This window comes from Hippichthys cyanospilos, chromosome 2 (assembly GCF_059441005.1).
Source record: "Hippichthys cyanospilos isolate Australia breed blue-spotted pipefish chromosome 2, RoL_Hcya_1.0, whole genome shotgun sequence".
Lineage (NCBI taxonomy): Eukaryota > Metazoa > Chordata > Actinopteri > Syngnathiformes > Syngnathidae > Hippichthys > Hippichthys cyanospilos.
This window is the reverse complement of record NC_142370.1, coordinates 3270252-3282870: the sequence shown is the minus strand read 5'-3', so window position 1 is coordinate 3282870 and position 12619 is coordinate 3270252. Positions and strand designations below refer to the sequence as shown.

Here is a 12619-nt window from a genome sequence, read left to right as displayed (position 1 = left end):
CAATTAACTTGCATTTGATCACTAAAACGGAGCCGTGTCAGTGGACGCCCTCAACGACCCAGATACTCCATCGAACAAAATCGAATACATGAGAAAACACGTTGCTGACATTTGAAGTTGTATATGTGGGCTACGAGAAGTAGGTCTTTAGAGCGGATAATCTCCAGCGACTTTATCTGCGTTCCGGTTAGCCCGCTAGCATTCGCTGGCTCACTAATCCAAAAAGGCAAAAACCAACTGCGTTAGCCTACTTGCTAACGCAGAGAAGTACTTACTGGCCGATTTATCGCGCGCTATTGAACAACGCAGTACTTCTTCTTTATTCCGCCATTCGTTTCCGAGCGGATTTTCAAATGGCTTTCCTCATCCCAAAATACAGAAGGATTCGCCCAAATCCGAACCGAGAGCGGCTAATGTTTATACCGGCGTCGTGGCCGCGAACAGCTTAAAATCAGTCTCGGATTGGAGAAACCGACCTGTCTCCTCTTCTCCACTGGGCTGGTGGGCGGCAACTTGCGCCGATGCACTGTCAAGACACCCACACGTCGCCGAACATGCCGTGCCAGGAAAGAAAAGCTGGGATAGAATTCAAAATAAAATCAAAGGACCTTTCAGTGCAAGCAATTTATGTTTCGCCGACATTTCGAATCTTCTATGAAAATGCAAATTAGAAGCTCTAAACCCATAGGTGTCCAGGATTTTTTCACTAGCCTGGCCTTAATATAACCCAACTTGGGCTGACTATGAAAAGGTCATAACCAGTAGTGTCTCTGTACTTGGGGGCCAGAGGGGCCAGTGGGGCCTGGCCCCACTAGTGGGCGCGGTGGAGCATTATGCAGGCTCAAAATAATTGTCTTCTCTTTATAGAGTAATAATTTATGAATATTTTATCATAAATAATAATATGACTAGATATCATGTTACCAAGGCAATTCCGTTGTAAAGATTTTGCTTAATCCAAAGGCTTTGCCAAAGACAAACAATTTCTCTAAGTGCGACTCAAATAGGGCCGGCCCACGAGCGTTTGGTAAGTGACCAGCCACCAACATCGTAGTGCGCATGTCTTTAACCGCTCTCAGTAGACAGCCATGGGGCCCGGTCAATGTGACCAAAGGCCGAAATCAGCCAATTAAAATATTGGAGTGACCTATGTCAGACTCTAGTTGTAACAAGCGCGTTCAGTTTTGGCGGATAGTGGCAGCAAGCTAGCTTGGTTTTCATTGTAACCTAAAGGGCAATAAAAGCAACTCATTGATATGAATGTTTAGATGCTTAAATAAACACTAAATTTACCAATTTGCCGCTTGAGCAAAGATTAGAAATGACATGTTTAGCCGGTGGATTTTAGCATCATTCAAGCAGCAAAGAACAAAATCCGCTCCTTCAACTCCGAATGGCTCAACAGGAGCGTGGCTAACTGCATGTGTAATTAGAAAATCGCTGGAAACTACATGGATTAGAATGTGATTGAATAAATGACTCGACTGAGAGAAAAAAATGGACGACATTGGTCGAGAGAGTGGGGAAAGTGCCGAGGATACGAAGAAAAACTCGGAAACAATGAATTGGTGTTCACTCAAGTGGAGGAGCTATTTTGCTGAAGTGATCACCTTAGAGCAGCACAGCTCGTGGATAGCACACTTTTCACTAAGTTCAGCAAATCATTTCCATGTGCTGAATGTGAATGTGCAACTAAAATCTGCTTTACAGTCACTCAGAGTTGCATAATGGCAACACACGGTCTTCTGCAGCTGATTTAGGATTCAGGATGCACCTTCTGAAACTGTGTCATTGTTCAAAATTATCATCACGACTCAAATGACAACTACTGAGTCAGAATAATACTTTTCAACACTAAAAAAGATCAAGACATATACAAAAACCACAATGGGTCAGCGGAGATTAAATGCACTAGCAACTGTATGTTCATTGAAAATGAAGTCATTCATGGATTATTGGTCTTTGACAAATGGGGTTTTGACAAGTTTGTTCAAACGAAAGCTCAGTAGTGCATCCTTTGTATACAGCTCTGGTGTGTGATTTAAATTGAAATCTTTTAAAGCTTTTATTCATAATTTGTAAAGTTATGAATAAAAAGTATTGTGTTCTTAAATTGAAATAGAATTTATTGTGTAGGTTTTGCTGCACGTGCCCGCTGATGCCAGTGCCCGCTGACGGCATTATACAGATGAAAGAAAAAAACATTACAATTGTAAATATAGTGCTGCTGTCCGATGTAGACTGCAATTTTTTCCCTGGTCAACATCAAAATGTTCAGTGGAGTGGCATCAGCCCTATCCATATGTGTGTGTGTGTATATACTGTGTATATATATATATATATATATATATATATATATATATATATATATATATATATATATATATATATATATATATATATATATATATATATATATTTTTTTTTTTTTTTTTTTTTTTTTTGAGGGAGGCTACACCCCCTTTATGTACAAAAATGGTACCAATGCGATAATAATATGAAGTCATATTTAGAAGATCAGGATTTTTGAAGACCTTTGCTTTGTATAGCTTGCAAATGTCATAAAAAGGTGGCCGCTAAGGTGGGTTTGGGGTGTCAATACAAAAATTTCTATTGCGCCCCGTTCGTGAGTTGCCATTGAAAGGATTAAAGCAAAAATCAGGGTAATGCATGATAAAACATTGGGTTCTCAATATGTTCAAAATTGACAATACTTCTAATTTTTCAAGCATTTAGAAGGGATGGCAGCGTGGCATATTGAAAGATGTCATGTTTTAACAATCTATGCAATATTTTAGCCTTCTAGTGTTTGTATGCTTATCCTTTGATATCACACATCAAAAACATCAAAAAGCCCAAGTTGGGTCAAAATTTCCCATAGCGGTTAAAAACACTCAAAAATAGCAGGACAAATTCAGAGAAACAGCAGAATCTGATGGCAATAGAGAAGATCTTATGACAAAAATCTTGTCAATAAAAAAAAAGTTCGTAAATCTTCACCAAGTTTAAATGAAGGAGCAACACCAATGCGGTTACAGGGATTAAAAAAAATATTCAATGTTAAAATAGCTGATGGATGTCAAACACAAAGTAGCAAAGCTCCTCAGATTCCCCCGTGACACCAAAAGACGGAAAATATGGCGAGAGAAAGTGCATCCCCAGTATGGTTGGACACTTATCTTTGCTAGCTACCTTATTGTCCCTTATTCTGTTCAGTAAGGAACTATGGATGAAAATCATTAGAAAGCCTAAAACCCTTATCAGCGACATGGCTACATAGTGTCAGGACATAAAATGACATGACAGTGACATTTTACTGTGCACCTGTACATATGTGCAAAAAATGAGAGTCAGTTGAGGGCAACATCGCACATTGTTGTCAATAGGTTTATTCATTTTTATCGGCAAATAGGTAAACCGGCAGCAAGAGTGCCTTCCATTCCATTTGGACAACAACTTTCATGAGGAAGTTTTAATTATTTGAGGCATAGGAAAGAAACACGGCACCAAAAATGTGACAGGCATGGAATAGTAACTACAGTAGTACTTCTACTTATGAAATTAATTCGTTCCCGAGGTCATTTCATCATGTGAATCTTTCTTAAGTAGAGGCACTTTTTACATGTAAAAAAACAAATCCGTTCCAAGACCCCCAAAATGCTTGTAAACCCTTTAAATAAATATTAAATTATAAACATGCATCCAAAACGGTAACAAATACATATTAGAATTACATTAGCGCATAATAATTACAATATATCACGTAAAGAAGAATTAAAAAAAAAAAAACACTCCTAAACCCTTAAATGAATCATATTACTGTAATTGTGACAGTTGACAATAAGAATGCAGTTCACTTGTTTGCATTGAGATGGTGCTGTTGTGTTGGTGATGAGACAAACCTTTTGAGGACTTTTAATTCGTATGTTTTTATTTTACATTTCCAGTGGTCCAGGAATCATTTACAAGTCCGCAGGAGTAATAAAATTTGTTTTTTTTTTTTTTTAATTATTTTGGGCGTATAAATTTAATTAAATTTAGTTTGGGGGTCATGCGAAGTGCTTCTGTGTGACGTCATTGCTAAAGTGCTAATGACTTGCGAACAGCACGAATGTCAGACGCGTTAGCCCTAAGTGGTATGTTACACATAAACTTTTATGTGAATATGTCCAATACTGTCCGACGCTAATATCCATTTTATGTTTGTTAGTTTCTACAGAGTAAATTGTTGGTGAGAACAATTGTGGATGAAACGAGTAAAGACAAAAGTGGAAGACCACATTAAACATCAATGTAAAACTACTGTCTCGTTCGTGGGTAGGCTCGCATATCAATAAATGATAAAAATGCATCACAAACTGTAACAAACACGGTAGACATCACGGGTTGTGATAATGCATTGCATTGCAGTCATGTTGGCGTGAGCACTGGTGTCTCGTGTCTCATATTACATGTCAACAATTTGACCTTTCACAGCTTGAATTTTCTTTTGTGACTAGAGAGACAAAATTGTTCCGCTGAATTTTTTGAAACGAGGCGTTCGTAAGTAGAGAATACACGTAAGTAGTAAGTCGAGAATGTACTCTATGCAACGGTATTTGCATTGTGCAGAAAATGCAGCAGAATTGCCGTTCTATTGAAGCGGTGACAAAATTCATCCTTGAATAAATTTGTTCTTATTTTTCAAGGGACTAGCATAATGGGTTATTGATGAAACGCCATTAATCCATGACAGCTTTCCCCCATCTATTTCAACAGCAAAAGATGATTTGAAACATGATTTCAATTAGCTATGATAACAGCCACTGAAAAAATAAAACTTGAAACAGCACTTTTACAATATATAGCAAAAACATTAATCAGATCCCGAAAACAACCTGATCTATGGCGTTTTGTTTGATGGGAAAGTGATGGTAATGGGTGAGCTCCAGTGGCTCCACTGGCCCACACCCAACAGGTCCATAGTACACACCTGAAACACATACTCCCTTCCTGGGATCAGCCCCTTCAGCTCCACACTGGTCCTCTCCAACGAACCCAACTGCAGGAATCAGAAACTTTTTATCAGGTATTACTTTTTCGAATTAGGCAATCATCATCATCATCATCATATGTGGCTTCCAGTTAGTTTTCCTACACATTAGCTAAGCGTTTTTTCAAAATACTGTTGGTTATACTTCTTACTTAGCTACAATAACAGTAGACATACAGCATTAATATAACTGACATTCTGTTAATGGCTACTCGGTGAAAATACAGAATACAGAGCTAGGTAATTAAAAGAAAATAATAGATATTAAAATACTTAAAATATTTTAGCCAGTTATAATTATCGTGTTTCCAATATTTTTTTGTAACTATAATTGTTTATTCTGTTTTACTAAAACAGTGGTTCTCAAAGTGGGCTCCATTTTGTCAGAATGCGTTTTGTGTCTACAATTGCTCGCGAACAAGGCGATAAAGCCAGCAGGGATGTGCAATTTGCAAATTTTACTTTCTAAATTTCAATATTGCTGAAAATAATATACTTGTTGTCAAATTGAATCTGTTGGTGAATAAAAAGGGCTGATATATTATTATTTTTTGTTTGTTTTATTTTGGTTAATTATGTTTTCTTCAGTAGTTCTTACCAGACTGGCAAACCAAAAGCAGCTACATTTCAAAGATAGTCGAAAGATTTAACTCATGATATTAATGGTAAGTAATATTAGTAATAAAAAAAAAAAAGTCATGTTTTGTATGGAAGTGCAGACTTTCGTACACTGACAGACTTGGTTCGGCCCTTGAGGTCCCACTGGTATTTGATCTTGTACTTTAGGGGTGCCGTGTTCAGATGAGTCCATGTCGGGGGGGGCGACCATTCCATCAACACGTTCCTGGCGTGGTGGCGTGATAATTGGACATTCACGGGAGGGTCAGGTTTGACTGCAAAAATAAGTATTAGTGGTGAAAACCTATCAAGAAAAACATACAGTTAAAAAGAGAGTGATAACAATTAAAATGATCATAATTAAAGTGTAAAAAGTTTGAACATTTTGTGCATCATAATTTCACATTTCACATTAATTCAATGAGCATTGTGTGTCTGGTGTGCAGGCCCTGGCCACCAGAAGGCATGTGGTCCTCAACTGTCAGTCTGCAGCCCGGTACTGGGCATGGCCGCAGCGGGAATAATAATGTTTTGGAGCTGATTTAATTTATGCTTTCACAGTTCATTCATTTGTGCTTTGTATGGTTTGATCTTTGTTTTTTGGCGCTGCCTATGGCCGCTGTTGATATTACATGTTATAGTGAGGAAGGACGGTGTGGCTTCATTTGAGAGCAGTCAGGGGTTTAGGTCATGCGAAGTACTTTCTGTGTGTTATGCTAACGTGCTAACGACGCTAACATCTCCGCATCAGCATGCTAGTTTACCAGTAATTCAAGAGAAAGTTTCAGCGGTTTGTTTACAGCAGCCCAAACTGTTGTTACCCATAGCTAATGTCAGTTTTACGTTTGTTAGTGCTACGATGTGTGCTGTTGGTGGAAAGTGTAAAACCAAAGTAAACATCAGTGCAAAGAACTTGAGTCTGTGGTTTGTGGACAAGCCAGCTTATCAATAATTTACTCAAATGCATATACCTTTGGTATACTGATTTATTTTTCATGACTAGAGACCATAGTTTTTCAAAGAAGCGTTGCGTAGCCTGAATTTTTCGGAACAAGAGGCATTCATTCGTAAGCAGTGTTGGGAGTAATGCATTACAAAAGTAATACTTTTTTACTATTAACACGGTAGTGTAATATCTTACACACACAAAGTAACGTAATGCATTACACTGCATTTTTAGCCTGAAAGTGGTCCTCCCCCCTTTTTCCCAAATTCACCCAAAAAACAGTGAGATCGGAGGAGAAAGGTCCGGGGCAAAATGTTTACTAGTTGTTGTTCGTATCTACTATTAGTATTTACTACAGCAGAGATGAATGTGGCAGCAGCAGACAACAGGTGGAATATAGACAATACGTACACAAGCTGGACATATGCCCATGACTTTCAGTTCATCAGAGATAAAGATACGATGAATATAATAATTAGGTGCACGACACCTAAAGAGCAGTCCACAAATAGGACTATTAATTTGACTAAACATTTAGAGCGGGGCCATATTAACGCGAAGTTGGCAAAGAGAAAGGATTGTGCTCTCTCGCTGAGGGATGCTACTGCCACCTTAAGAGGTTAGGAGATTTGTTAGGAGCTATGCTGCCGCTTCCTATAGTGGACTCACCAGCATTTCGAAACCTTTTCAGCAAGATCCCTGTCACAAACTAGCAATGATGACAGGGTAAGCGAACGCTAATATTCACTGTACAATTGCTATTAGTCAATAATAGTCAATAAATAGTTCTGGTCAATGAGTATCAAGGTGAAGCATTCAAAACTCTTGTTAAATAGCACATTAAACACTAGGCTAGCTGCTAACGTTAGTCCCACCGAAACAATCTATTTTTAAAATGTCTGTCCCTAACCTAGTCGACCGAACTTCAATTTAAATATTATCATTTAAATTGTGGAATGCACTAACAGGTTTTTCGAAAGCATAAACAATGCATAACTTTGCTGTGAAGCTAAGTAGTAAAGGGATTAAAATACAAAATACGATTTTGTATCTTGTCGTTAAAGGTTAAATATATATAAATTAAATCATTTGTACTGGTTTTAGGCTTAAGTCAATCACGAGGTGTAATGAGCGTAATAAACTACATTCAGAATGGCACATCTATATTTCCAGTTATGGTGGTGAGAGTAATACAAAAGTATAAAAGTAATAAGTAACAAATACGTTACTGTTCATAAGTAGAGGGACCAGTGTACTCCCCTAAATAGAACTGACATGTAACAAAAATGCGTATTTTAACTAAAATATTCAATAAATGACACAAATCAGCGTACAAATACGGCAAATTCAACGTTTTGAGGAGCAAGGGACGTTGCAATTAAGAGCCAAGATGATATTTGGTCGTGGAACCCAGAAGACTGTCGCAACTAAGCAGCAGATTTAGACAGTCTTTGCAGAGGATAAATACTATATGCCTGCTGGTATTATTATATTGTCTGTTGGCATTCCCCAGACATACAGAAAATTGCTGCAATAAAATTCTGATTGTAAATGATGGTCATTGTTCTTAGCTACAACTTACCAATATCCTCCAACATGAAGCTGCTGAGATGAGAGCTGCTTCTTCCAGAAGAAGACAGTGCTGTCACGTTGATGATGTAATCGGTCAGCAGCTTCACATCAGGCAAGTGGCAGTGCCACAGCTGCACCCCAAAAAAGAAAAGCAGATGTGTGTGTGTCTGTCTCCTAACCTCTGCAAGTAGAAGTGGCATCTTTCAGCGTATTTTCTTTTTGCTAACTCCATGTTATTATGGCACCGTTCTAAATGGTTTGTCAAATGACAGGTCATATTTTGCGAAGTGGACAGCTCGTTGTCACGCACAAAGTGCACTCAACAATTATATTCTTCTTGTCTTTAACCCTGACAAACTGAAACTAATGGGTGTATGTCCATCTTGTGTACGTATTGTCCATATACAGTATATTCAACCTGCCGTCTGCTGCTACTGTATTCATCTCTGCTGTAGTCGATCAGGAAGTAAACATTTTGCCCCAAACTTTTTTCCTCCGACCTCCGGTGTGTTTGACGAATTTGGGGAAAAAAAAAACCCTTCCCACTTTCAGGTTAAAAATACATTGAATTGCATTGTATTACTCTCATTTGTAACAAGTACAATATTGCTATTTTTATGTTTGTAATATATTACACTACCACGTTAAAAAGTAATGCATTACAGTAATTACATAACTTTTGTAATGCATTACTCCCAACACTGGTGTCATTTTATTCTGTTATGCAACTCTGATTTAGTATAAATGGACATCTATTTACATTAGTGTCTGTTTGTTTTTAATTTGACGTATTTAATCTTTTTGTTACTCTCAAAATATGTCTATTACGTAATCCTGAAAAACAACTGCTACATTTTTAGATTGCTTCGCCAAATGTGTGATTATGGGATTTTATAATTCTTATTTCATTATTTATATACCTGTGTTTATTATTGTTTTTTTTACCATTTTAATTTCGTTTCAGTTTACAATACTGTATATTTTAAATGATTTTACCTTTACTTATTTCTGATAAACTTTCATTGTTTTTCATTTTCCACCGTTTATATGTACAGTATATAGTGATACTTCTACTTACAAACGCTTTGTTACGAAAAATCCAGGTTACGAAACGCACTTCGGAATAATATTGTTACAAAAGAAAATTCAAGATACAAAAGGCCACATTATCTATGACTAATATTGTACCTACAAACATAAAAACACATGTCTAACATACGTCTTTAAGCTGTCATGTCTGATGTTAGCATCTTTAGCGAGTGGGGTAAATGACATCAGACAGCAAGCACTTCGTATGATTGCAGTAAACATGATCAAAATAATAAAAAAATAAATATTATTTTTTATGTCGATTTATGAATGGTGCTTAGCTCACTGGAAATGCAAAATAAAAATGTACAAATAGAATGACCGAAAAAGGTCTCTCTCTGCATTAATCACCAGCACAGTAGCACCATCTCAACGCAAACAAGTGAACTGCATTCATATTGTCAACTGATACAATTATTATGATTAATTTAAAGGGTTAAGGACTGTTTTTTTTTTAATTCTTTACATGATAAATTTTGAACTCCATGATTATGCACTAATGTAATGATAGTATGTATTTGTTACAGTTTTTCATACATTTTTAAAAATGTATTCATATTAATTTAAAAGGTTTAGGAGCATATTTAGGGGCCTGGAACAGATTAGGCTATTGAATTGAATTGAATTGAATTGAATTGAATTTGGTACCTGCTTGGAAGAAGATGATGTTGAAGATGATGTTGACGATGATAATGAAGAGGAGGTGGCGGGAGGAGTGAGATGACACAGCTTACTAATTGATGGCTGGCGTCTCTCACTGAAACACAAAATATTTTTTATGGTCCAGGTAAATATGAAGACTCCCGGTGCACTGCAAACCACAACAAATGAACTGTTGTTGTTGTTTTTTATTGCTGTAAAGACATGATTGTACCTGTAGTAGGCAACATAGTGCAGAGGCTGAGCGTGTAGGGGTTCTGCCCAGGAGCAATAGGTGACGTTGGGGTAACTTGCACACCGACAATGTATGCTGATTTGGATGGGAGGATCTGACAAATGAAATTCATTGAAATATATGTGGATTCAAATGCAATGTCATCTACATTAGATTGAGCCGTGTGGTGAGGAAGTGATCAACATTGACATCTCTGCCTCACATCCCTGAAGTCCGATGTTTCCACCAAGGCAAAACCTCTGTTTTAATTTAGAAAGTTCTTCACTATGTATGACAGTGTAATAATTGAATTTACTTTGCTGTCAAGAAAATTGCGATCCATCTTATTTCTAAACCCCAAAAGGCTTTGCGAGGATCATGTTGGCAACTTACGGTATTAATACAATTATTGTCTATATAAATTGTATGAGTATACAAAGACTATTTTTTAGAGCATTATAAACAGGTTACAGATCAGTCTTGAACAGAGAAAAAATCAAACAAGGGCATCAAAAAAGAAAAAAAAACTATATAAATTCTCATTTTATTGCCATTATACTTCACATGGCAAAAACAAAGCCTTTTGGCTCTTCCCTGTTTGCTCTCACACAGACTAACAACAAAACTAGACTAGAGGGATAGAGAGATAGATAGACAGACAGAGAGATAGATGGATGGATAGATAGATAGATAGATAGATAGATAGATAGATAGATAGATAGATAGATAGATAGATAGATAGATAGATAGATAGATAGATAGATAGATAGATAGATAGATAGATAGATAGATAGATAGATAGATAGATAGATAGATAGATAGGATTGATCATATAAGCTGCACTGGTGTACAATATAAGCTAGAGCTGCAAAAATTGAGCAAAAAACTATTTCTGTCAAGGATAAGACACACTGGACTATATTTTAAAACCCAATTTGAGCACAGACATTGATTCACATCTTTTCAGTTCTATTTTATAGTTGTTTCATAAATTGACACCTTGAACAGATACACACATTTGCTGGTGGATTGTCTCATGGTGGGTAAGGGGAGAAAGACATAATAATATAAGCCACAGGGCTCAAATCATTAGAAAAAAAGTTGTGACTAATAGTCCAAAAAATATGGTCGGTCAATATTTATGCTATTGTTTTAGAATGTTTTTTTTTCTATTGAAATATTACAACTATTACTTTCCTTTAATTTTACAGTACTGTATATTTTTGTATGTGTTCATCACGATTTTGTTCATCATCATTTTTGTTGAGCTCTAACCCCAAAATTTAACCTATCATAAAATGATTTCTTTTCTAATATTTTTTTGAAAATTTCTGGGACATTTTTTTAAATCAAAATTTTGGAAAAAAAAACAGACTCTTTCTCAGTGGCTTTCGTCCATTTACTTTTTTTTTTTTTTAACTTTTCAGTTTTATTCTTTTTTTCCCCCTCCCATTTAAAGGGGACTTTTTTTCTTTAAAACTTGTGCTATGTATTACGGTTCTTGGGGGGCAATTTTGACACTTGCTGTTGACTGAAAACGACATCACAGGTGATCATACAATAACCAATTATGGCTCAGTTAAATTACAAAGACCGAATTCAAAAAACAGATGAGCTGACAGATGAAAACAAATGGATTTTGCCTATTATTTCACATTTTGTAAACACACTATTCAGAATACTGTGGATAGACTAATGGCCTTACATAGAAAATATTACTGGAAAGAAAACTTATGGCTTGATTTCTTTTTTTAGTTATTTGAATTAGTTCTGAATGAATAACACAAATATTGCATTGAAGGCGACCCATTTTCAGTGTTCCCATTTAAAGATCTATCAAACTGTTAGTAGTTGGTGGCCTACTCACCAACACCATCCGGCCTTAGGTCCATGCCCTCAGTGGCGATGACCAATGCAAAGAAAGTCCAGTAGCTCGCGTTCAACATCATGTTGGAAGCACTCACCAACGATGAAACCACGTAGCCGTCAGAGGGCTTTAAAAGCAGCCAGCTGACGGCGAAAGTAAAAGAGGAACCAATAACGCCTCACAGGAAATCCCGAGAAACTGGCAGTGGTTTCCTGACATCGTCAGAGATGTCTGACGAGTCATGTGAGTTTTTGTCAGAAATATGTTACATACATAAGTTAACCCCATTAATTCATGCATTAGTTACATCACGTCTTGACTATTGTAACGTATTGTTTTCTGGACTTCCCATGTGTTGCATCAAAAGCCTGCAGTCAGTAAAAAAAAAAAAACATAGGCGTGAAAGACATGGGCGTGAAAGTTCGCTCATTTTACCCCAATACTAGCCAACCTGCATTGGCTTCCAGTAGACCTGAGGTCAGATTTCAAAGTGTTGTTCATTACTTATAAAATTTCACACGACTGAGCTCCTTCCTATCTTGTCGACTTCGAGTCACTGTAGGTTCCGTCTGGACAACTTGGTTCACAAAACGCTGGTTTGTTAATTACCCCGCGGGCTAA

At 36.8% G+C, this 12619-nt stretch overlaps 2 protein-coding genes across 4 annotated transcripts in view; both read right to left on the bottom strand.

Annotated features, from left to right (window-relative positions):
• The window catches only part of LOC148426885 (dnaJ homolog subfamily C member 5-like), an 11608-nt gene extending 11048 nt beyond the window's left edge, over nt 1-560 (bottom strand). Inside the window, exon 1 of one of the 3 annotated variants that reach the window (XM_088408316.1) lies at nt 477-560. The gene's annotated coding sequence lies outside the window, so the exon portion shown is untranslated. Of the gene's footprint in view, nt 1-275 lie in introns of all 3 variants that reach the window. The other 2 variants (XM_088408317.1, XM_088408315.1) reach the window with 2 other exon arrangements.
• A 2849-nt stretch (nt 561-3409) lies between these two features.
• Nucleotides 3410-12104, bottom strand: LOC148426884 (interleukin-27 subunit beta-like). The gene is made up of 6 exons (XM_088408101.1): nt 11999-12104; nt 10132-10246; nt 9906-10014; nt 8179-8299; nt 5762-5925; nt 3410-5041 (listed from the first exon to the last, which is right to left on the bottom strand). Exons 1-6 carry the CDS (start codon nt 12078-12080, stop codon nt 4883-4885), a joined length of 750 nt encoding a protein of 249 aa, XP_088264227.1. The 5' UTR covers nt 12081-12104; the 3' UTR covers nt 3410-4882.
• Nucleotides 12105-12619: the final 515 nt, after the last annotated feature.

Bases quoted from the DNA above. Each gene is read 5' to 3' on its own strand.
- LOC148426884 (XM_088408101.1), bottom strand. From the start codon at position 12,080: ATGATGTTGAACGCGAGCTACTGGACTTTCTTTGCATTGGTCATCGCC. The intron at 10,247-11,998 runs GTGAGTAGGCCA...TTCATTTGTCAG, and splicing joins CCTAAGGCCGGATGGTGTTG to ATCCTCCCATCCAAATCAGC. The intron at 8,300-9,905 runs GTACCAAATTCA...TTTGGGGTGCAG, and splicing joins CATCATCTTCTTCCAAGCAG to CTGTGGCACTGCCACTTGCC.